The 26,734-nt window shown below is 38.5% G+C and overlaps 1 protein-coding gene across 1 annotated transcript; it reads left to right on the top strand.

Moving 5' to 3' along the window:
* The first annotated feature begins 2,935 nt into the window (after window positions 1–2,935).
* LOC139476006 (cytochrome P450 27C1-like) lies at window positions 2,936–20,894 on the top strand. The gene is made up of 9 exons (XM_071259236.1): window positions 2,936–3,119; window positions 6,260–6,482; window positions 8,918–9,099; window positions 9,856–10,060; window positions 10,686–10,860; window positions 12,536–12,702; window positions 13,576–13,657; window positions 19,462–19,674; window positions 20,778–20,894. Exons 1-9 carry the CDS (start codon window positions 2,936–2,938, stop codon window positions 20,892–20,894), a joined length of 1,548 nt encoding a protein of 515 aa, XP_071115337.1.
* Window positions 20,895–26,734: the final 5,840 nt, after the last annotated feature.

Genomic DNA, 26,734 nt, shown 5'->3' with positions numbered 1-26,734 from the left:
GTGATTTAAGACCAAGTGAGTCGCCGGTACATGTAAGGCATTGTATTCGGAATATTTCGAGGCGATGCGGTAACTCTACCCTCCATTTACGTCAGACAAAATACGCTGGTGGTGGTCGACAAAGAAGAGACAAATTCGTCCGGAACATTATCTTGTCAAATTACCTTATTTCTTGTTATCCCTTGGCCTTAATAACAAAAAATCCAATGCACATTATGTTATGTTATATCATCCTTTGAAGTTGAATGCAGCTTAATTTCAAATTCATAGCCTTTGGACATTACCCATTTTTCCCCAGTCCGGATAACGCCTTTCTTAAGTGTGCATCCAAGTAAGGTTCGCTGATTCCCTCATCATTGGCAGCTTGGGAAATGCGTCACGGGTTCATTAATGCCAGGATATAGACACCTAACCTTTGATACGACGTTAAACCATTAGTTAGGGGGAACCCTCCCATCGTAACGCTCATGGTATGAAAGGGAAGCGTTAGTGCACAGGTACTCGCATCATGAAAGGACTTATGCTTACTGTGATGCGTTACACCATCTACTAAGATAGTAAGGTAGGATATACTTCATGTACATTAGTTAAAACTGTTTGCATTTGATCCTGCGCTCGTGAAAGAAAAGGGGGCAGTGGTAGTCAATTCGCTGTGTAGAGTTGCGTCCTTTGGACGCGCCAGAAACCGATGATCATGAGTTCGAATCCTCGTTTGACCCGATTATGTTTCTAGGTCTGTCAGCACCATACTCCTGGGTTTCACTAAAGTAGCACATGTCTGAGGCCTGCAGCACTTCGGGCTTTCCTCCCACGTTCATGCATTTTCCATGCGTTTTTTTTCCAAATTTCCAGGAAGCGAACATTTCAAGGAGAACATCTGTTTCGACTTCAGTTTCTGTGTCATCGGGTGTTGTGGATTTTGTCGCAGTGTATAGTTTGTATTTACAGTCAAACACCGTTGTGTCGAACTTTGATGTGTCGAACTTAAAAGCATGGTCCCTACTTATTCGTTCTTTATTAATCATTTTCAGTTGTGTCGAACCTCGGATAACTGGAATTATTTACGTAGGTCCCTTCAACTTCGACACAACGGTGTTTGAAGTATATATCAATAACATGGGTAAGAATAACAATAACATGGGATTTTCCAGGTTTGGATTGAAAAGTTTGGTATGAATATTTCTTGTCTAGCGATTTGGTGATAAATATTATGATGTGAAATGTGGCGTTTTTAACGTTTTTGCTGCTGACGTAATGCATTGATTCCAAGATACAATGAAACACCGAGAGGTCGCATTACGTCAGTCCGGGATGTTGTACACATGTTTTGTATGGAATACGATGAAGTACACAATTATGGTTAACTGCAGTTACAGGACTTCTCTGAAAGTGATTATAGTGAAATATGCCTTCCTGTAATTTATTGCAAGTGAAATGTGACGTATATATCTATTTCATGTACTTGTTACTGACATGATGGCTGGTTCTTTCATAGCCGTGACATAACAGCTATATGTTATTGATACATGGATCGATATAGATCGATAGTAAGTTGTCTCTTTTTTGTCGACACACGTTTTATGCATAATAATTCGAAAACTAGACGATGTATCAAGGCGGTCAGAGTGACTGGTGGATTAAGCATATCAACGATAACTCTTGCTATAGATTATTTTAAATAGGGGAGAATGAAATTAATTAATTAAGGCGATTCTAGTAACGTAACAGTCCGAATTAACGGGGTTGCGTGGTCCAGCAGGAGGGCGACGTCAGTAGAACACATTATTTAATCGAAAGCACAGACTTTGAGCTCAGTACTCCTGTGCTGGTACCGGGGTGGCACAGTTGTCTAGTTGCGTCCCTTGGGCAAGCCAGAAACCTATGATAGTGGGTCCGAATGAATCCCTGTTAACCCCGATTATGTTTCTAGGTTTGTCAGCAGCCTACCCGTGCTGATGGGTTTCACCGAAATGGTGAATGTCTGAGACCTGCATCACTTCGGGATTTCCTCCCACGTTAAGCTGAAGGGAATACTGCCCAAAGCGGCCTTAATCCCAGCCCACTCACTCTCTGTAAAAATGGGCCAATGTAGGATGATTGAATATAATCAAATACAGTTATAATTCTTGCCTGATCGGAAACGAACGAAAACTTATTGTCATTAAACTGTACCAAACATTCCTGCATAAGACGCAAAAAGCAAAACCAAGAAAGCTTTTAATGATTTGCCTTTAATGCTGAAACAGAATTTCTGCCGACTTGAAAAAATCGTTTCGGCTATCGGATTCGGTTTATTCTATTATAGCGGAAGAATAGGTTTAATTGTATGTAAGATTCTGGGACCATGTGAAGGGACTTGAAAAAGGTACGTAAATATTGTAGCATCTATTCTAATAATAAAACATTTCCTCTTCATTTAGCTGGGTATATAAACACAGCTACCCATTCTGATGCTGCAACACGTGTAGAGCGGCATTGAAGGTTATATGGTTGGTCAGGAACTTTTAGGCAGGTTAAGAATGACTTGAATCAATGTTGTTTGGACTGTCAATTTATCCCAGCATAGCCCCGCTTTAAGACTTGACGGGCTTCGTTGCCTTTCTGTGTGACCTCGTCGGAATGACATCAAACGCTGCTTTCCACTCGACAGCGCCCGATCATATCTCGTCACGCATGTTAAGTCTAGCGATTTTATGAGAAAAACATGGAATTATGTAGATAATACTTGTAGCGTGCATTAAGTCGAGATGCTATGAACCACTTTTAGGACATAATCTCCTTTGTGTAACATCCTCACTCATGTCAGGACGTTTTGTGTTGAGCAGAATATACATTGTTATATATATCCGATTGTGTAAATCTTGTTAAATCTTGTGAAATGGAACCCCACTGTTTACAAGCATTTTTATTGCACAGAAACCATACCAACGCAAGGATGAGAAGGATGTTAAATTCAGTGGTGAGCCGATGTGGGACACTGTTTCATCAACGCTATCACTCAACGTCAGTTATTGAGGACTTTGATATCAGGGGAGTCCGACCTTTCGAGGAAATCCCTGGTCCCGGGGGCATCTACAATACACCAATCATTGGGCCAGCCTTCCACTTTCAACCATTCTGTAAGTACATCTACCGCAACACCTTTAACTATTAAACATCAGTTGCTAGTTCAAAGTAACCCCAAAGTACCCAGATGTTAATAGTATTTGGTCTCCGGATGGTGATGGTAGATATAAATTCACTGATGCAAGATTATTTGTACGCGGGCTGCCTTAGGTATACACGAAATAATGTAGACTGGATATCCTTGAAGCAGTGAGTTGTTGGTGCCTACATTACGAAATTACATCCAATTCCACACCTCACCCTAAAACAACCCAACCCAACTCCTGCCGTCCCTAACCTAAGTTGGTTGCATGGGGGCCGCCTCCGTGGTCTTGCGGTAGAGCGTCCACCCAGATAGCGGAAGGGCGGGGGTTCGATTCCCGGCCGCGGTATACCAAAAGACGTTAAAATATGGTACTTGTTGTCTCTCGGCATTAAGGGGCTAAACCAAGGACTGGTCGGCACGGAGCAATAACCTTGAACGCACCTTTAAACCCCATTTCACCTCACCTCGGTACTCTCAGGTAAAGTTACAGGTTATCGGTACATCGGTAGTGCTTTCATTTCACCTGAAACATGACTCAAGACTGAGACATGCATTCTGACATATATTTGATAAAAAGGTCATGAGTTGTCAAATATTGATACGTGAAGAAGGCTTCTTATAGTGGTTTTCACGGTACGGATTAACGCGCCTCACACAACAACGATTCAATATTGGGCCCTTTAGCGTTTTCACTAGTGCACTTGCACCTGCATAGCTCAGTTGACGTCAATGAAATCCAAGTCAGAATGCTGACTTGTCATTTCTTTGTGAACACCTTTATATTTGATACGTATTTATCCTCTCCTGTTATTAATGTCATATTTCATATTCCATAAAAGAAAAAAAATATGAAAACAGGCTTTTCTTTTGTTAAGCTATTTTAGTTCTCATATGAAGCGATTATCGGAGAATGTCATTTAACAAACAAGTACATGCGAACTTCTTGACCTTTCATCAGATTGCATTCTATCATCGGAAATTTAATCTTTCGTGGTTCTTATGATACATTCAGACCGCCTCCGTGATCTAGTAGTAGAGCGTCCGTCCAGAGAGTGGAAGGTCGGTGGTTCGATCCCCAAAAGACGTTGAAAGATGGTACTTGTTGTTACCCTGTCTGGCACTCGGTATTAAGGGCTGAAACAAAGACTGGTCGGCTAGGAGTCAGTATACTGTGTCTGAGTGCTGCAAGGTATCACAATGACTCGACAATGAAAAGATACTGTTGTTTCTTGATTTCAGCAATACTTACAAATACGTACCTGCATATGCAAATCTAAGAATTTTGATCTCACAATTTTCTATGAGATAACGTATACCATGTGTATGGATATAGCTGTTGATCTGATAGTGCTCTTGTTACACATCTCCCATAAAATCTATGTCAATATGTCTAGCGTCAAGAAAACCCCTAAACACCAAATAACACGACGTTCATTTATGATGAGATATATCAGATATCCCGAAGGGGCAAGGTTGTAGCCAGAGCTATTATCCTCACAGTTAGAAGGAATCTCGTCTCAAACGATATATGATATGTCTACTGAGACTAAAGGCTTTCTTTAAAGTGATGGAAATAGCATGGACTGTATGATAAGACGACCAGGGATGTGCGTCACGGTACATGTAGGCTGAACATTATGTATGTCATGACCGAGAATACCGTCCAGAAGGCTTTTTTTATCACAAGTGTTGCACAAGTCATATATATGTATGCTACTTTGAAGTACAAACCTCGCACGTAGAGATATTGCCATGGAACCAACCCGAGGGTGCTTGACGTGATACTGCTGATTGCATGAAATGATCTAGCCCCATATAATTTCATAAACATTTCAATTTGTGTTATAATTACAATAAACATTGAGGTTCAATAGATACTTAATTACTATTATTTGTGTTTTCTGCTTTGTTGATGCAATAGAAAATGATAACAAAAGATTATTCTAGCTTTCAAACGTAAGAGTTTGTCGTTAGCCGTGTAAATGTATGCTGTGAAGTATAGTTACATAGCTCAGTGAACCTCACCAACTTCCATTATTCCAAGGGACTAGCGGAAATCAAATCTGATTTGGACATTTTCAGGGACTGTTTATCCGTTGATACGACTCATCTGACTTCAACGAGTCAAGTAATGATTGTTATTGATTCTTAAGTCGACACTATTCACGACTGTAGGTATTAATGTATATGTCTTTAATATTACTAGATGTATGCATTAATTCAAGTATCTATAATATTCCAAAATGTGTTTATCGATTTATGTACGAGCACATATATCTATAACATCCCTAGCTCAAATTATTGATTTACATACCTATTACGTACCTGCGTACCTATACTCATTATTTGACTTTTTTCAATGACGTGTTAATGATATTTCTCAATCTAGATTTTGATTTACATATCAGTAATATTCCTTCATCTATTTTTTTATTTATATGTCAATAATATTCTTCAACCTCGTCATTGGTTATTATATGAACAGTTTTCTTAAACCTCGTTACTGATTTTCTCTAGATACTATTCCTAAATCTAGTTATTGATTTCAATGTCGATAAGATTCCTCAATCGAGTAATCAATCTACTAATCAATAATCGTCCTTAATATTGTTATTTTTCAGCATATTTATAATATTCTCAAATCTAAACTACCGGGCAAAATAAAATACACATGTCTGATGGTGGTTAAAAATAAACAAAAAAGTTTTCGATGGTGATGCATTTGATACATGTTGTATCTTAGTTGTGTTTTTGACCTCACGTTTGCAGTGCCTCGGCAACCCAATAACGTCTTGATAACGTTTGTATTATCTTGGTCAAATACAAATGTTCGAGTGTATACTTTCCTTTGATGGTCCGACTTTCATTGTATTCACTCAGTCGTGGTCGTTCAACGGCCGGGTACAAGTGGTAGCCCCGTAGTTAAAGCGTAGGCTCGTCATCCCGAAGCCGCAGGTTCGATTCCCTGTAAGGGAACGATATGAGAATACAGTATGTGATATTATATGTGAACCCATTTCTGGTGTCATTCCACCTCCTTCATGTGGCTGGACTATTCCCGAAAGCAGCTTTAATCCCCACTTATCCAGTCGCTCACTCTTTCAACAGCCAAACACACCACAGAGAAAGTCCATCACCTGTTCAATGAGCTGATTGATAAGCATGGGTCGCTTGTACGGATCAAGTTAGGCAAGTGGTGCGTGCTTGTTGAGGACGCTGTCGATATTGAAGCTGTGATGAAGAACGAGGGAAAGTACCCTATGAGAGATGGTCATCTGATCCATGAACTGTATTGCGAAAATTCGGAACTCAGTAAAGGGCTCATTCTCCTGTAAGTTGATTGTTGTTTTTAGGCATGACATAAATGTTGTGAAGTAAAACATGTTGTTGTTTAAGGAAGGCATTGCGTAGTTGTGTAAAGCGAGGCACTGCGTAGTTGTTGTGCAGTAAGGCATTGCATAGTTGTGTGAAGTAAGGCATTACATAGTTGTGTGAAGCAAGGCATTGCGTAGTTGTTGTACAGTAAGGCATACATAGTTGTGTGAGGCAATGCATTGCATAGTTGTTCTACAGCAAGGCATTGCGTAGTTGTGTGAAGCATGGCATTGCATAGTTGTGTGAAGCATGGCATTGCGTAGGTGTGTGAAGTAAGGCATTGCGTAGTTGTTGTACAGTAAGGCATTGCGTACTTGTTCTTTAGTAAGGCATTGCGTAGTTGTTGTACAGTAAGGCATTGCGTAGTTGTTGTACGGTAAGGCATTGCATAGTTGTGTGAAGTAAGGCATTGCGTAGTTGTGTGAAGTAAGGCATTGCGTAGCTGTTGTACGGTAAGGCATTGCATAGTTGTGTGAAGTAAGGCATTACATAGTTGTGTGAAGTAAGGCATTGCGTAGTTGTTGTACAGTAAGGCATTGCGTAGTTGTTGTAAAGTAAGGCATTGCATAGTTTTGTGAAGTAAGGCAATACATAGTTGTGGGAAGTAAGTCATTGCGTAGTTGTGGGAAGTAAGGCATTACATAGTTGTGTGAAGTAAGGCATTGCGTAGTTGTGTGAAGTAAGGCATTGCGTAGCTGTTGTACGGTAAGGCATTGCATAGTTGTGTGAAGTAAGGCATTACATAGTTGTGTGAAGTAAGGCATTGCGTAGTTGTTGTACAGTAAGGCATTGCGTAGTTGTTGTAAAGTAAGGCATTGCATAGTTTTGTGAAGTAAGGCAATACATAGTTGTGGGAAGTAAGTCATTGCGTAGTTGTGGGAAGTAAGGCATTGCGTAGTTGTTGTACGGTAAGACATTACATAGTCGTTGTGCAGTAAGGCATTGCATTGTTGTGTGAAGTAAGACAACACATGATTGTTGTTGCGTGAAGTAAGGCATAACATAGTTCTTGTGTGAAGTAAGGCAATACATTGTTGTTGTGTGAAGTAAGGCAATACATTGTTATTTTATGCATTAAAGTATTGCATCGTTGTGTGTCGTGTTGTTGGTGTAAAGTAAGGCATTATACAGTTATTGTACAACACTTTATAATACATTTATTTTGGCGTAAGACTGTACATACTTGTTGTGTGAAGTAACACATTACATAGTTCTTGTGTGAAGTAAGACACAACATTGTTCTTGTGTGAAGTAAGGCAATACATTGTTATTTCATACAGTAAAGTATTGCATCGTTGTGTGAAGTAAGACAGAACAAAGTTGTTGGTGTGAAGTAAGGCATTATACAGTTTTTGTAAAACACTTTATTATGCATTTATTTTGGCGTAAGACATTAATACTTGTTGTGTGAAGTAAGACATTACATACTTGTTGTGTGAAGTAAAGCATTTTATAGTTGTTGGTGTGAAGTAAGGCAGTACAAAGACGTTGTGTTCAGTAAGTCATTAGATAGTTGTTGTGAAGTAAGGAATTAGATACATGTAATTGTTTTGAAGTATGGTATGGTATTGTTGCTGTAAAGTAAGACATTTACATACTTGTTGTGTGAAGTAAAGCATTACATAGTTGGTATGTGATGTAAGGCATTACATCGTTCTTGTGTGAAGTAAGGAATTGCATAGTTGTTGTGTGAAATAAAACATGAAGTAGTTGTTGTGCAATGAGCATTACATTACAATTTTTAATTTCTTGTGTTTCCATGGAAACAATTTCGAAATTCGTAAGAGTCTTTCTACTATGCATAAAGCTACTGATTGTTCATTATTGGTGCCTCAACTGCACAATACAATCTACAATCAAACAGCTGTACTCGTATTCTTTTCCTATTATTGTTTTTTCGGATTTGCAAACACATTTACATGTACAGTAACAACGCGAACGAAGGTATCAAAAACAGGCGGGGAGACTTCAGTTTTTATGAGTAAAAACACATTCTAATTATAAAGATATTATATGTCAAGTATGGTTTAAGTCGGAGAAAACACTCGAATCTGTTCATTCTCCCTTTGTCTGGGATGATGTGTAACGTAACGTTGACGTAGTGCTGATTCAAGTACGTGTGTACCGAGAATGAGTCATCATTGCGATGTGAGATTTACTCTCAGTGGGCAAGCACTATAAAATCGGTATCAGTCCGGACTAGTACAAAAGCCCTCGAACACACGTGCATGCACGTCGCTTTATTAATGCTATAATCTTGAACGCGACGTTCTACCCAGTTTCACCTCACCGAGTTTGACAGTGTGTAAATGAATATTTCACCCTATTCGTGTGTTTTTTATACAACATAATAGTTTCGTTATTTTGAGGTATTTGACTCCTGTTTCACAGACAAGGTAAGGAATGGCACAACTTCCGGAGTCCTTTGAATGCGCAGATGATGCGCGTCCGATCGGCCCAGCACTTCTTGTCAAACCAGAACGAGGTTGCAGACGACCTAGTCACGCGGATAAAGCAGGACCAGTTTACTCCGCATGAAATGTCAGAGATGTTTTTTAAGTACGCTTGTGAAAGTAAGTTTTAGGTTCAGACGTTTTACTAATTACACGATTGAGGAGTCCACCGGCCCGAAATGTACATTTGAACCAGATTCCGTGATGAAAATCCCTTCAAAATAGGCGAGGATGGGTCGAGAGATAACCAACCCTCTGAGACGCTGATGGCGAGATTCTGGTCATATCACAAGAAATGGGATTCACAATCTTCGGCGTGATGATCTAATTATATATACATAACATTAGACTACCCCATCGTTTCCATTGTTGGTGATACTTAAGAAAAAGCTTCTAATTAACAATTGAAGTCATGCGTAAAGAGCCAAACCCAAGGTTGTAAAAATCTACAATTATAGATCTGATTTCATAAAGTTTTGCTAGATGTGCATGGTGAATTATGATGGCTGTATGTGGACATGATTAATTTATTGATTGTTGTTTCACGCCGCACTCAGCAAAATACCAGCTATATGGCTGCGGTCTGTAAATAATCGAGTCTGGACCAGACAATCCAGTGATTGACATCATGAGTACCGATCTATGCAAAGTCAGCGAACATCTCCACCCGATCCCGTCAGTCGCCTCTTACACAAAGCATGGATTCCTGAAGACCAATTCTCTACCCGGATTTTCACAGGTCGTCTGTTTACAATGGCGTCCCGTTGTCAGCAGTTTGCCTGGCCCAGACTCGACTTATCTACAGGACTCAGGGATATTGCTGACTGCGTGGTTACCCAACAAACATATCAAACTGTGAATGGTATTCATCCACAGGCATTAGCGTCGTTGCCTTCAACAAGCGTTTAGGCTATCTGAGACGTGACGTCGACATGTACCCCGACAAGCTGCAGTCTCTGAAGGATATCCGAGACATGTTTCGCATCTTCAATGAATGTCTCTACATTCACCCGTTCGTGTTGAGAAACTTTTCCCTTAAAGTCAAGGATGACTACAAATCGGCGGTGGACAGACTTGTTCGGTAAACTCCCTTATACCCTGTAATAATACCACTGATGCAAAATTTTCTCGATAGTTGAACCTTTTTGTTACCTTTCTTCAGTGCTGTCTCTGGCTTTATTGACCGACCGCCTCCGTGGTCAAGTGGTAGAGCATTCGCCGGACCGCCTCATACCAAAAGACTTTAAAAGATTGTACTTGCAGTTACCCTGTCTGGCGCTCGGCAATAAGGGGCTTAAAGAAACATTGTGTCTGAGTGGGATATTCATGTTACACTGCGGCATGATATTTCAGTAGGCTGGCACTAAGAAGTCGGTATTAGTCCGGACTTGTACAAGCAGCTTTCCCTCCACCCTCCACGACACACACGAAAGAGAATCGGATGTGCGCAGAGGCATAGGCTAACGAATCAACCGTAAATGTAGCTATATTAATTAATAGGGTGATACATTTCGGAGGATGTGTTTTCTAGCTGAATTGTTTAAATTAATGATTAAACTGTATGTTCTCGGTTTAAGTAAGTGCTGGTGAAACTCACGGAAAAGAAAGCTATACAACTAAGTCTGTAGCCGACGAATACACAACTGAATATTAACTTACATGGGCAATGATTAACTTTCTGCGTACATGCATGCTTCTTTCGTTAGTCTGGCCAAGGACCATTATCACGGCACGCTAGAGGACATCAGACAGCGCCAAGCTGCCGGCACACTCGACCCCCAGGAGAACAACTTGATGCTGTCTCTGCTGATGTCCAACAAGCTGACAGAAGATGACATTGGAGCTATTGCCCTCGACCTGTTCAGCGGAGGAACAGATTCGGTAAGAGGACCATTTATAGAGATTCTGTTCAAATTATGTTTCAAGTTCAGATTACCAAGTCGATAAATAATAATAAAAATAATAATAATAATAATAATAATAATAATAATAGAATTGTTTTGTGCACTTTTGCACACATTTATTGGTCTGATGATCCTCTTGTGAAGCGTGTTAAGACTCATGATGAAAACAAGGCATTCCATAGTTTTCTAAAACGAGCCAAGGGACATTATCTCAATGTCGGTGTTGATGTTGTTGATGTTGTTGATGGTTCTGTACTGCTGGACGGTACAGAAATGAGTGTCAACCAAGCGAAGTGTCATATCAATTCTTGGCACCTACTCTCGTCGCTGAAGAGCACTCTTCGCCAATTTCTCTGCTGCCACTGCTGTACAGTCTTGGCCCATCTCAGTCTGCGACGTCGGTGTAGAAACGTTAACATCATGCCCTTGAAAGGTCAATAGGCACGGAAACCACACAGGCGGAGTCCTTATGCTGACTTGATGTCCAAGGCTGTTTGCGGATGATGACTTCACAGTTAGGAATCTGGACCTTAGGTGAAGCAACCGTAAATACCGTTCTTCCTGTGGGGTCGTGACCTTGGGTCTTCCACTCCTCGGGCTGTCTGCAGTACTGCTTGTTTGCCTCTCACGTGTGACAAGTCTGGTGATGGTGCACTTGAAGCAGCCCATGATCCAGGCAACGTGCTCCTGCGTCGCTCTCATTTGCAACATACCGATGGCTCTCTCCCTCTGCTCTGCGGTTAGTCGAGACATGTTCGTTGTTTTAAACAGTTTCATGTGATGAGAGAGTACAATCCTGCTCATGTTTTATACCTGAATTTCATACGGGGAACTTTGTGCATATGGTGCAGTGTTTATTGATTGAATTAACTTTTCTCGCAAATCACGTGAAGCACGTGCACTTGTTCCCAAGGGAATAGGTAAGTTGCATTCCAGCTTTTGCCGGCTTGCTTATATACATGACGTTGATTCAGGCATCCGCGAGTACAGTTGATCGTACAAAATTATGTTTCATTAGATTAATCATAACACCATTCAATTCAGATCTGATTGTTAAATTGTTTCTGTATTATTAACCCATTACCGAGACTCCCATTATTCTCCAATTAGGAGAGGCACGATAGCCCAGTCGCCAAAGGTTCCACAATTTTGTGTGCAGGGTTCCGTCCCTTAATAGGCGCGCCAGGGAACCGTTCCACAAAGTGATCTTAGCGCTACGACTGTCGTAAGTCAGTGTTAAAGAATGGGAGTTACGACCGACCTCGCGCTAAGATCGCTTTGTGGAACGGGGCCCAGAAACGTTTGATCGTGGCTTCAACTTGACACACCGTGATATAACAGAAATACTGACATAACAGAGTAACACACACTCTCACTCCAAATAAGATATACAGCCTCCGTGGTCTTGTGGTAGAGCCTCCGCCAGGATAGAGGAAGTTTGGGGATTCGATCCCCGGACGCGTCATACCAAAAGATGTTAAATGGTATTTGTTCTTACCCATATTGAACGCGAGGTTAACCCGATCAAAAAGTATCTGTATTTTGAAAAGTCACATAAGAACCGGAACTAGAAATCTAACAACGATTTCAACCAATCCAATAGCAGCACACATCAAATTTGCTTTACAACTATTCTTATCTGTTCTCGGAAGACTGCCCGGATGATACAGATGCTGCTCTACGTCCTGGCCCGCCATCCCGACAAGCAGGAGAGGTTGTACCAGGAGGTGCATGACGAGCTCGGCCCCTCCGGACCCATCACTGTCCCTGCCCTAAAGAGCATGAAGTATCTCCCCGCGTGCGTGAAGGAATCGTTCAGGTAGCCGTCAGTTGTGTATGGTTTTGAATCTTGTTTTGACACACTGGCTTTGCGGACTTACATTAACAATAATGCTTTCAAGGGTACAGAATTCCTGAACGTGGTTTAAGGAAGTCTGAAAGCAGATTGGTTAGTTCAGTGAGTGAGTAATATTTATCGTAACAGACTATCACGGAGAACAAATCATTAAGACGTCATCTGTTGATCATGGCGTCGCATTTTGTAAAAAAAACTCGTTTTTGAATGTACATTTGCGGCACTTCTTCAAATGATCAGGACGTCACGAATTCACTCGGGGTAGATCATTCGTGATTCCTCCAAGTTCGCTTGGTAATGATCCTTCATCTGCATCTCGGTGATTAGAATGTGAAACTTTGTATTTTAGAAAAATTAGACACGTCATTTTAGGTTAAAATCGTTGGTAAACCTGCTCACTGTTGAATCACACGTCACCGCGTCTGATTAACATATTGTTGAATGAAACGACAGGAAAGATACAAATATAGGACCCAGTGAGAATAAACTTTCGTATTATTGAAATGCTTGTGTATAATTGTCAAACTGTTTGATTGGCATTTTTAGTAGTTGGTAAGTAACAGTATAGACAAGATACCTTTACGGATGACAACTTCTTTTCATCCATAAAAATATCTTGTCTTCACTATAACCTCTGAACCACCCTAAACCAGTGACCACTGAATGTAAAGAATAAAAAAACACTCCCCCAGTTTAAAGAAAAGACAGATCTTCCCTATGGCCAGCTTCCCAGTTGTTGTTTAAAATGCCGCTGTGAAGTAGCTGGACTATTGCTGACTGTTGTTATGTTAAACAGTACCTCCATATACTCACTAAATGGAGATGTGAACGTTGCAGGTTGTACCACCCTGTCCTGACGGGAACCCAGCGGTATTTGCCGACAGACATCATTCTTCAGGGATTCAGGATCCCAGCAGGGGTAGATATACTTTGTTTAAATCACAGATCTCATCTCCATCGCCACCATTGTCGTCATCATCCTCATCATCGTTGTCGTTGTCATCATCACCATTAACTATCACATCAACAGCAGTCGCAGACACATCACACTGATCATCATGGTTATTGTTGTCACCAAAAGTATTCATCAGCTTGTACGTACGCTGTCTTCTTCACATGAACTCGGCTCTGTCTGTATTTCGCATGGTGTTGGAGATAGATTTGCCCTCCTTACAATGTGTAAAACATGTTGGTGAAGATAGGGATTGTCAATATTGGAGCTGTGTAATACAAAGCAGTCCAAGATACAATTTGTATGAAGAATGTAAGGGCTTATAGATCCAGAGAAGTATCTCGTCCGTTAACAGTTAAGAAACAAAGTAATTTGTTCATAGCGATCGTTAATAAAGGGAGGGGGTTGTAGGGTTGAAGATGAATACAATTTCACCTTAACATGTTATTTCTATAATGTCATAAGATATATGTATCTGTCTAAACCGTATTATCAGTTCGAAATTTGTATACTTTTAAATTGATTCTGTCTACAAATTGTGCAGTGATGCTCTGATATATCGAAGGTATGAATGAAGACAACATTTGATAATACTTTATGTACATAATTTGATACATATATAATTAAATTAACTATGCTTCATATCAAGAAGTGTAAATGTTATGTTATTGAAAATAACTTCATAATATTAGGTCATTCGTCTGATCAATGTTATATAGTAACACATTCATTGACAAAATCCATACCCGGTAACAGAAGACAGCGACATGCCCTCAAATAGGGGTGATGTAACAACTCAATTAACAATGTCAATATCTGATGTGGCCGCTATTTGCGTTGATACAGGCGAGGCAGCGGCGGTGCACTGAAGACAATGATTGAAAACAGCCTGGGGAATGTGTTCCAAATGTCAACCAAAGATTGGCCCGATTGAGCTAGCGTTACCGGCTGGTTCTGGTCCTATCGTAGGTGTCCTTCCATCTCATCCTAAACATGTATGAGGAGAGGTCTGAATAAATAGCCGGCCATGGTAGTACAGCAATGTTAGGATGCATGCGTGCAACATGTGGGCGGGCATTGTCATGCTGCAACGTGACGTTACATCCCTTCTTTGCACAAAGGTTAAAACATGATCTCGAACGATGTCGTCCAGGTTGCGTATGCCATTTATATTGTCATTAACAGTGATAACTGATGTTCTCCTATAAGTTGTGATGCCACCACATACCATTACACTTCCATCCCCTGAGCTGACGACGTTGAGTAACGCACGGATCGCAAAAACGTTTTCGTGGACGCCTGTAGACAATTGCACGACCATCAGAGGGTTCGTCCAACCTTATTTTGTAAAAGGCGTCAATGACAAGATGTTAACCATACCCTATTGATTATTCACACGCGTCCCCTGTCATGCTTGTCCACCTTTAACCCTACCCCTCCTTAAAAAAATTACAATTGCTTCATTTCACAAGTTTCACAACTTACAGTTGTACTCCAGGACTATGGTAATAACATACTTCAGTTTCTCACAAGTCATTCGTGACTTCGTTTAATTGTTTCTTACCTGACTTCAAATCATATATTGACCGTGCTAAATGATTGATACAATCAGAAATACAGGTCATCAATTCAGTCATTGTCAGAATAATCGTACAAGGTGAATCACGATATTTTCTCTTTAAGGGTATGATCAATTTATTACAACATACCGTTCAATCATGAATAACCGCTTACATAGAGTCCTACCGACTATATCATATAAAAGTAATAATTAGGAAAAAATCTGGTGCATCTGGTAACTGAGAAGTGTCTATTCTCGTGCTGCTTGCAGTACAGCAATATCAGTAACCATGACAACATAACCATAACACTGGGCACAATCATTTTCCGTGACAGGTGTGCCTTTAACATATCTAAAAAACGTTTCATTTCACTCACCTGATATTATTTACCCCCATTCATTGTGTCTTTAACATTTCTAAAAAATGTTTCATTTCACTCACCTGATATTATTTACCCCCATTCATTGTGTCTTTAACATATTTAAAAACATGTTTCATTTCACTCACCTGATATTATTTACCCTCATTCATTGTGTCATTAACATATTTTTACCCCCATTCATTGTGTCTTTAACATATTTAAAAAATGTTTCATTTCACTCACCTGATATTATTTACCCTCATTCATTGTGTCATTAACATATTTAAAAAATGTTTCATTTCACTCACCTGATATTATTTACCCCCATTCATTGTGTCTTTAACATATTTAAAAAATGTTTCATTTCACTCACCTGATATTATTTACCCCCATTCATTGTGTCATTAACATATTTAAAAAATGTTTCATTTCACTCACCTGATATTATTCAACCCCATTCATTGTGTCTTTAACATATTTAAAAAATGTTTCATTTCACTCACCTGATATTATTTACCCCCATTCATTGTGTCTTTAACATATTTAAAAAATGTTTCATTTCACTCACCTGATATTATTTACCCTCATTCATTGTGTCTTTAACATATTTAAAAAATGTTTCATTTCACTCACCTGATATTATTTACCCTCATTCATTGTGTCTTTAACATATTTAAAAAATGTTTCATTTCACTCACCTGATATTATTTACCCTCATTCATTGTGTCATTAACATATTTAAAAAATGTTTCTTTTCGCTCACCTGATATTATTTACCCCCTTCATTGTGTCTTTAACATATTTAAAAAATGTTTCATTTCACTCACCTGATATTATTTACCCCCATTCATTGTGTCATTAACATATTTAAAAAATGTTTCATTTCACTCACCTGATATTATTTACCCTCATTCATTGTGTCATTAACATATTTAAAAAATGTTTCTTTTCGCTCACCTGATATTATTTACCCCCTTCATTGTGTCTTTAACATATTTAAAAAATGTTTCATTTCACTCACCTGATATTATTTACCCCCATTCATTGTGTCTTTAACATATTTAAAAAAAGTTTCATTTCACACACCTGATATTATTTACCCTCATTCATTGTGTCTTTAACATATTTAAAAAATGTTTCATTTCACTCACCTGATATTATTTACCCTCATTCATTGTATCATTAACATATTTAAAAAATGTTTCATTTCACTCACCTGATATTATTTACCCCCATTCATTGTGTCTTTAACACATTTAAAAAATGATTCATTTCACTCACCTGATATTATTTACCCTCATTCATTGTGTCATTAACATAGTTAAAAAATGTTTCATTTCACTCACCTGATATTATTTACCCCCATTCATTGTGTCTTTAACATATTTAAAAAATGTTTCATTTCACTCACCTGATATTATTTTTACCCCCATTCATTGTGTCTTTAACATATTTAAAAAATGTTTCATTTCACTCACCTGATATTATTTACCCCCATTCATTGTGTCTTTAACATATTTAAAAAATGTTTCATTTCACTCACCTGATATTATTTTTACCCCCATTCATTGTGTCATTAACATATTTAAAAAATGTTTCATTTCACTCACCTGATATTATTTACCCCCATTCATTGTGTCATTAACATATTTAAAAAATGTTTCATTTCACTCACCTGATATTATTTACCCTCATTCATTGTGTCATTAACATATTTAAAAAATGTTTCATTTCACTCACCTGATATTATTTACCCTCATTTATTGTGGCATTAACATATTTAAAAAATGTTTCATTTCACTCACCTGATATTATTTACCCTCATTCATTGTGTCTTTAGTATATTTAAAAAATGTTTCATTTCACTCACCTGATATTATTCACCCCCATTCATTGTGTCTTGAACATATTTAAAAAATGTTTCATTTCACTCACCTGATATTATTTACCCTCATTCATTGTGTCTTTAACATATTTAAAAAATGTTTCATTTCACTCACCTGATATTATTTACCCTCATTCATTGTGTCTCTAACATATTTAAAAAATGTTTCATTTCACTCACCTGATATTATTCACCCCCATTCATTGTGTCTTTAACATATTTAAAAAATGTTTCATTTCACTCACCTGATATTATTTACCCCCATTCATTGTGTCTTTAACACATTTAAAAAATGTTTCATTTCACTCACCTGATATTATTTACCCTCATTCATTGTGTCTTTAACATATTTAAAAAATGTTTCATTTCACTCACCTGATATTATTTACCCTCATTCATTGTGTCTTTAACATTTCTAAAAAAATGTTTCATTTTACTCACCTGATATTATTTACCCCCATTCATTGTGTCTTTAACATATTTAAAAAATGTTTCATTTCACTCACCTGATATTATTTACCCCCATTCATTGTGTCTTTAACATATTTAAAAAAATGATTCATTTCACTCACCTGATATTATTTACCCCCATTCATTGTGTCTTGAACATATTTAAAAAATGTTTCATTTCGCTCACCTGATATTATTTACCCTCATTCATTGTGTCTTTAACATATTTAAAAAATGTTTCATTTCACTCACCTGATATTATTTACCCTCATTCATTGTATCATTAACATATTTAAAACATGTTTCATTTCACTCACCTGATATTATTTACCCCCATTCATTGTGTCTTTAACAAATTTAAAAAATGATTCATTTCACTCACCTGATATTATTTACCCTCATTCATTGTGTCATTAACATATTTAAAAAATGTTTCATTTCACTCACCTGATATTATTTACCCTCATTCATTGTGTCTTTAACATATTTAAAAAATGTTTCATTTCACTCACCTGATATTATTTTTACCCCCATTCATTGTGTCATTAACATATTTAAAAAATGTTTCATTTCACTCACCTGATATTATTTACCCCCATTCATTGTGTCATTAACATATTTAAAAAATGTTTCATTTCACTCACCTGATATTATTTACCCTCATTCATTGTGTCATTAACATATTTAAAAAATGTTTCATTTCACTCACCTGATATTATTTACCCCTATTCATTGTGTCTTTAACATATTTAAAAAATGTTTCATTTCACTCACTTGATATTATTTACCCCCATTCATTGTGTCTTTAACATATCTAAAAAATGTTTCATTTCACTCACCTGATATTATTTACCCCCATTCATTGTGTCTTGAACATATTTAAAAAATGTTTCATTTCACTCACCTGATATTATTTACCCCCATTCATTGTGTCTTTAACATATTTAATAAATGTTTCATTTCACTCACCTGATATTATTTACCCTCATTCATTATGTCTTTAACATATTTAAAAAATGTTTCATTTCACTCACCTGATATTATTTACCCCCATTCATTGTGTCTTTAACATAGAAACAAAATTGGGGTGAACCAGGATTCGTACCAACAATCATAGGTTTCTGGCGTGCCCAAGACGCAACTCTGCACAGGGAATCGAGACGCCTTAGACCGCCTTAGAGGCTGAACAAAATGTTGACATCCCATGTAAGAAATAAACGACTCGTGGTCCTTTTTTATCATGCGATAAAACACTGCAGGGAGAATAAACCACCTGAGCTGTGCCCCTCATGGTTTTATTCTCCCTGCACTGTTTTATTTACGATAACAACCACCGTTCGTCGTATATTTCTTAATTCCAAAAGTTGTTTATCAGTTGTGTATTGTGTATTGTATCCATTTTTCAATCTGCTGTGTTTGCATGTTTGATGTTTTGTATTCAAGATTGCCTCTTCATAGCATGGCACCGATTTCATAATGTTTTGTGACGTATTATGGTGTCTAATAATTCCAGACATCTGTGATCATGATGAACCAGAAAGCCGCCAAGAATAAGAAGTATTTCCCTGAACCGGAAGTATATCTGCCTGAACGGTGGCTGCGAGACGCTAGCGGCAAGAGAGTGACCCCCATCCCACCATCCGTCTTACTTCCGTTCGGCTTCGGTCAGCGACAGTGTGTTGGGAAGAGGTTCGCCGAACAGGAAATCTACCTTGCTGTATCGAAGGTGAGTTATCTCCTGAACGATACAGATATGACTAGATGTCTCTGACTAGATGTATAGATGCGTAGGGTAGGAAGGTAGGACACAACACGCTTTATTCAGGTTTATTTTTTTGTCGATGGCAGCAGTAATTGTATACGTATTGCAGTTATGTGTATATTGTACCCATGTTGGGAATCGAACCCGGGTCTTTGGCGTGACGAGTTAGCGTCTTAACCACTAGACTTCCCGATCTAAGTGAATAAACGCTACAGTGTAAACGTGTACATTCACACCTATCACTATAATTAACTAATGTCAGTACTGTAGACCTAGATCTAGACTTGCACCATGACTATGGAATATATTTATTTCATGGAAAAATCACAATCTAGAAACGTCTACAAAAGCAAGTCTAGCCAGCTCTAGCTAGCTCTATTCCACAAATCAGCTTCGGGAAAATATATTTTTATTTTTAGAGTCAATAAGGCTATTGTGTAATATAAGATTTCATAGACTAAATGTTAGTCTAACCTAGATCATGCTGTCAATGTTTGGGACGAACTTCACCTCAGGGCCAATCACTAACAGTCATATAGGTACAGCCATTCTCCACACCATACAAACAACAACACCCTCATTGATGTTATATTGGTCGAGAGAGGCAGCTGGGCTAAGTCCAAAATGGAAATTAAAAGAAATATTTTGTTCCTTTTGTATACCTATGACAATAATTATATTAGCTACGACTATATTTCACTGAAAGTTTTATGGGCGTTTGTCATTACTTATTACTTTTGTGAAAACTGCGCATTAATTACTAGATCGTGAGTTGAAAGAAAAACAACGTCAGCAGTCGAATCACTCAGACATTTGTATTCATGCGCGATACATTTGAAGAAATACAAACCAAGCTTGTGAGTATTTTAAAACTTATCAACAGCCCGTTGTGAGAAAAGGAAACTAAATTGGGAGTCGGTTAGTAATTGCCAGCAAGTATTCTTTTGAGAAAGGCGAAGACATATATAGCACATATCCATATTCACTCGAAAAGTATAATTATTTTAGTGTCAACAAATGATGTGCTGTTCATGACATGATTTCGCTTCGTATCACGTTTTTTTCAGATAATACAGAACTTTGAAGTATCACTTGAACCGGGCTATGAAGAGATTGATGTTCTGTATGAAATCTTCATCCGCCCCAAGGAACCGATCAGATTCGTCTTCAAGGAAAGGAAATGATTGGCCAGTACTTTCGTTCAAATTGCGATTGGTTCAAATTGCAAACCTGCTTTTGGTATGGCTTAATCTGCAACCATTTTTGTCAATTTTTAAACTAATATGTGTAGTATCAATGAAAACATCATTGACTTGACAATTATTATATTACACTGTAAACACCGTGACTATTCAAGATACATACGATACAGGTATCTTCTAGTAACACAATAAAGGACGAGGAAGGATAATGGCCAATTAATGTCAAATTAGGAAGTAACAGAGAACGTGGTGTTAAAACTATCTGACATTTTTGAATAGCTGGACAATAGTTGTTTCCTTTTTTACAAGTGTTTTTTTTCTGACATGGAAAAATGCTTAAGTATTGCTATTATGAGTGCAAAAAAATGTAAAAAACAGTTTGATCTAAACTTACCTAACTCTCCTGAAAAAGTCAAAAGTGTTAAGATCAAATATCAATAAAAGACGCGTCCTGAAAACATCGAAATCAGCTTTTTAGCCACAGTAATACATTTGATGTTTTATGTAAAAAACAACAACATGCATGGCGTAAAATGACAAAGAATCTTTGCATACATGGCCATATGTGTTTTTATAACAATATCGAAAGGTTTTACCCATCCCTTAAATTATGCAGATCATGTGGGCCAAAATGTGCCCGTATCACACATGATCCTTCATGGAAAGTCGCTAGTCATATGAACAATACACACTTAATATACACCGAATATCATTCCCAAACTTTGTCGCATTATTCATTTTAATCTGTTTTTTAATCCTTTATTAGACATCGGTGATAGTCGTCGCTAATCCTCGACCGACGAATGGTAAAGAATCTGCCATTTCATATTTGAGTGGGGTGGTGTGAGGTGAGAGGGGTGGGTGGGGTGGTGGTGCTGGGATTTTATCAAATATGTCATATGGATGGCAGTATAATTTATTGTTGATTGTAGCTGTGTTGCATTGTTTCTGTATATATATATATATATACTACAGAACAACAGTATACGTTTACTTTGTCGCTAATCTTCTTACAACAAACTACATGAGTTGTCGCTAATCTCGTACTTGTGGTAGGTTGATCTTGGTTTTTTTTTGTATGTTAACGTTGATATTGATGTTGATGTGCTGTTGATGTTTATGCTATTATCAATGATGATGTTGATGCAGATGCAGATGTCAATTATGATGATGATGGTGATGATGATGATTATGATGATGACTAGGTGACGTCGATTGTGTTACTTGTCATGGGAAGAGAGTGATTTTGCTTTACTTTCTGTATTTGTTTTTGTCCTGCAAATATGGCAAATGATTTTAAACCAAAGTGATTGCATCTATTTCCAACATGCTCCCCCATGTTTGGTAATCATGGACTGAGTATTAAGATCTACACAGTGAGGCTTTGTTAACTCCGAGAAATACAGCGAGATATCCGTAGTTCGGGACAAAAGGGAAACATCGCCTTGAAAGATATTACGGACTAATGGAGTTCGACACAATAAGGTGTGATTGTGTACATGGCATAGGGACACAGAATATAGAAAACAGGAATTGGGTTCTCTGTCACTTTCGTCCACTAATATATGTAACTTGCATCATATTTCGATCCTGTGAAGATTTCGTGTCAGATACGGCCCCCACTACCTCATACTGAGCAGAATAGAATATGAGCTCAGGTTCTCTGCATTATTTATCGTTTCATACTCAGAAAAAAGCGTTCATAACGAAAACCTGACGGACATTATTAACTGATTTGTTGCTCCCGGCCCTTCGTTGTATTTTTGTTGGATATATATGCTTATAACGAACTACGGTTATAACAAACAAAAATTAGTGGCCCTTTGAGTTCGTGATTACCGTAGTTTACTGTATTCCGTGTCATATTTCATTTTATTTATTATCGTCTGTATTTCGTCCAGCCTAAAGCGTGTGTCTGTACCATTAAGTTTTCTTTAAACCATCCTTGTTGACTTTTAAACTGATGACTCAGCTTTTATGATGAATAATGAATACTTGTATTGTACAAATATACTACTCAATTTTTCTATTCTGAGGGAGGTGGTGGGACTAAAAATGACTAATTGCTTGATACAAAAAGTGTTTAATATTGCCATCGGATCGACACATTTTCAGCTTCGGTTCAAATGAAATAGAAGCATATTTATTATATACACGTGCAAAAGTTTCTCTCCTTTGGTTCCTTTGAGTAGTATATATTGGTCAATCAAAAGATATTAGAGGAAATTGTAGTGTTTTCAATCCAATGATGGTCAACATGTGAGTATTTTACACACAGTCAACTGGGCACAGATAGATACCTGACTTGATAGTCTACACAAGAACCAGATTGATTTGTCGCTAAATCTCTGTGCATCGATGTTGATGTTCTATGTAATGAAATTGTAAGCTTATTAAAGGATATGTAAAAAATGTTTCATCAACTGTTTTGTGACTTATTTACTCCAGAACTTGAGATACAACATACAAGCAGCTGGTTGTAAGTGCCTTAAGGATTGTGGAGTAAGTGGATTTAACATCATTTTTCGCACGTGTGCCCTAAATCATTAATGGCTTGCATGGAAACCGTGACGTGTATCAAATCAGGATTCGCTCTGTGTCAATACCCGACAGATTAAAGAAAGTAGAATTGACGCGATGATGTGTAGAATCAGAACAGATATGTTTTAAGATGACGTTTAAATGTTTGTAAGGAAGAGACAGAATTGAGATCAACAGGCGGAACATCCAGGCCTCATTTGCTAGTTGAGTAAATGCTCTATATCCAAAGGATTTCAGTTTTGAATTCGGAATAACAGGTTTTCGTTCTCGGGAAACGTGCAGAGCGACATTCCTTCACCAGGTCACACAGAAGCTGTGTCATTTACACACAGATATAAAACAGACAACTTGAAAATTGATCTTCTGAAAGGAAAACCATTGTAGGCATCTCAGAAGTACCGTTACATAACAGTCCTTTGGCGAGCTGGTCGTTATCGGGCACCATGAGTAAATCTTTAATGTCCGCTGTATACAGCAATATTACAGTTACATGACGGGCCAGCAGATGATCGGGCCTGGTCTATGCAAACCAGCTCACACATTGTGACCACCAGACATAACGATTATTCGCCCAATACCTCATAAGTACATAGGGCCTTGGCATTCTGCAAGTCGAAAGCTACGCTGCTCGTAAACAACGTGCCTGGTCCAGTCATCAGACATCGATATAGTCTGTTCTTTCCAGAACACACTAATACGACAAAAGAAAACATTCCGAAGGTATTTTTTCTAACCTTATTTACGCCAAGCACACCAGTGCAGTGATGTCAAGGCCATTGAAGTTGCCCTTGACATTATACACTGGAGCACGATTGCCAATACAATTTGTCTTATCTCACAAACTGAACTAAAAGAAAATTCTAACTCGCAATTGTTAGTATTATTATTATTAGTAGATCAACCCAATTGGGATACGATGACAATTCACCGTGCCTGACCACCCGATCCCGTTAGTCGACACTTGCGGCGAGCATGGGATGCTGAAGACCAATTAGTCAATGATGTAGAATGACAATGATAAGCTATGGTAACACGTGGAACTGTTATTAAACATGTTGATCGTTTGACAGTTTATTTACTATTTCTTTCTATCTTTGAACACGGTGAATTATAAAACCTCAATTTCCCCCAAACTTTCGCTTTTTCGTCTGTTCAACCACATATTCACAATTTGCTGCCCTATTTCTTTCCAATCATCTTATACCCATGTCTCGATCACTCGTGCCGTGTGTGTTTATTCCGTCGCCCTATCCTAAATATAGGTTGAACTTTTGTACAAGGACACATTCCGAGCTACACGACGCATATCCAGTGTCACATTGGGCTATTTGTGTACATCTTTGTGACAATGGCTAGATTGTCTCGCATTCAGTTCAGACGTCCCAGAGAAAACCCAATCTGTGGTATACAGGACGTGAGGACCAAACAGCCGGTACAACTTAGTCAAAGTTGTCACGTTGAAGGCCTAGGTTCGACTCACCATATCGGTTCAATGTGTGAAGCCCATTTCTGGTGTTCATTGTCGAGATGTTGCTGGAACATAACTACAACGACGTCATTCTCATTCACTTATCAACAATTTGATTGATGTAGGCCAAAGTTTTATACTGACAGACCTCAAGATTGCTCCTGGGGTATTCTCTTTCTCTGACTAGTGACCTTCTCACAAAGAGATCCCACATTACGCCAATGCTCTTCTCTAACAGTGACCTCCTTCGTCTACCCCTATGTTCCTCTCTCACAATGACCTCACACATCTACTCTATATGCTTCTCTCACAATGACCTCACACATCTACTCTATATGCTTCTCTCACAATGACATCACACATCTACTCTATATGCTTCTCTCACAATGACATCACACATCTACTCTACATGCTTCTCTCACAATGACATCACACATCTACTCTATATGCTTCTCTCATAATGACATCACACATCTACTCTATATGCTTCTCTCACAATGACATCACACATCTACTCTATATGCTTCTCTCACAATGACATCACACATCTACTCTATATGCTTCTCTCACAATGACCTCACACATCTACTTTATATGCTTCTCTCACAATGACCTCACACATCTACTCTATATGCTTCTCTCACAATGACCTCACACATCTACTCTATATGCTTCTCTCACAATGACCTCACACATCTACCCTATATTCCTCTCTCACAATGACCTCACACATCTACTCTATATGCTTCTCTCACAATGACATCACACATCTACTCTATATCCCTCTCTCACAATGACCCCAAACACCTACCCTGTTTCCCTCTCTCACAATGACCTCACACATCTACTCTATATCCCTCTCTCACAATGACCTCACACATCTACTCTATATCCCTCTCTCACAATGACCTCACACATCTACTCTATATTCCTCTCTTACAATGACCTCACACATCTACTCTATATGCTTCTCTCACAATGACCTCACACATCTACTCTATATCCCTCTCTCACAATGACCTCACACACATACCCTGTTTCCCTCTCTCACAATGACATCACACATCTACCCTGTATCCCGCTCTCACAATGACCTCACACATCTACTCTATATCCCTCTCTCACAATGACCTCAAACACCTACCCTATATCCACCTCTCACAATGACCTCACACATCTACTCTATATCCCTCTCTCACAATGACCTCATACATCTACCCTATACCCCTCTCTCACAATGACATCACAAATCTACCATAGATCCCTCTCTCACAATGACCTCACACATCTACCCTATATCCCTCTCTCACAATGACCTCACACATGTACCCTATATCCCTCTCACACAATGACCTCACACATCTACCCTATATCCCTCTCTCACAATGACCTCACACATCTACCCTATATCCCTCTCTCACAATGATCCTCGTCATCGACCTCGTCCATACAATGTCCTTCACATTCCTATACCCCTGTAATAGTATCCCATGTCCACGTTGACGTCATACCGACATGTATATCCCAAGCGTTATAAGAAAATGCCCCTCTCCCCCTCATCACGTTTACAACCATAACTATATAGGGGACGCTCCAATAGGCTAACTCCTTCTCGTGAACGTAAGCAAAACGGCAGGCCAGAGGTGTACTCTTGCATGAAATACAACCATAAGAGCTGAGGTATGCCCTTGATCTGAACACATTTTTTGACAGAAACTCGGTCATCATTCGTGTTATCTGCAGATCATCTACCTGAGCCACAACCTACCTGCGATTGCTGGGTTTACATTAGACAGCTGCTCTTCTACAAAGG

Source organism: Haliotis cracherodii, unplaced genomic scaffold (assembly GCF_022045235.1).
Source record: "Haliotis cracherodii isolate W230 unplaced genomic scaffold, xgHalCrac1.p SCAF_3, whole genome shotgun sequence".
Classification (NCBI taxonomy): domain Eukaryota; kingdom Metazoa; phylum Mollusca; class Gastropoda; order Lepetellida; family Haliotidae; genus Haliotis; species Haliotis cracherodii.
The sequence above is the reverse complement of the archived record's forward strand: the minus strand, read 5'-3'. Positions and strand labels throughout refer to the sequence as shown.

Coding starts and splice junctions, on each gene's coding strand:
- LOC139476006 (XM_071259236.1), top strand. CDS start 2,936: ATGAGAAGGATGTTAAATTCAGTGGTGAGCCGATGTGGGACACTGTTT. Junction 12,703..13,575: donor TGCGTGAAGGAATCGTTCAG/GTAGCCGTCAGT, acceptor TGAACGTTGCAG/GTTGTACCACCCTGTCCTGA. Junction 19,675..20,777: donor TCTACCTTGCTGTATCGAAG/GTGAGTTATCTC, acceptor CGTTTTTTTCAG/ATAATACAGAACTTTGAAGT.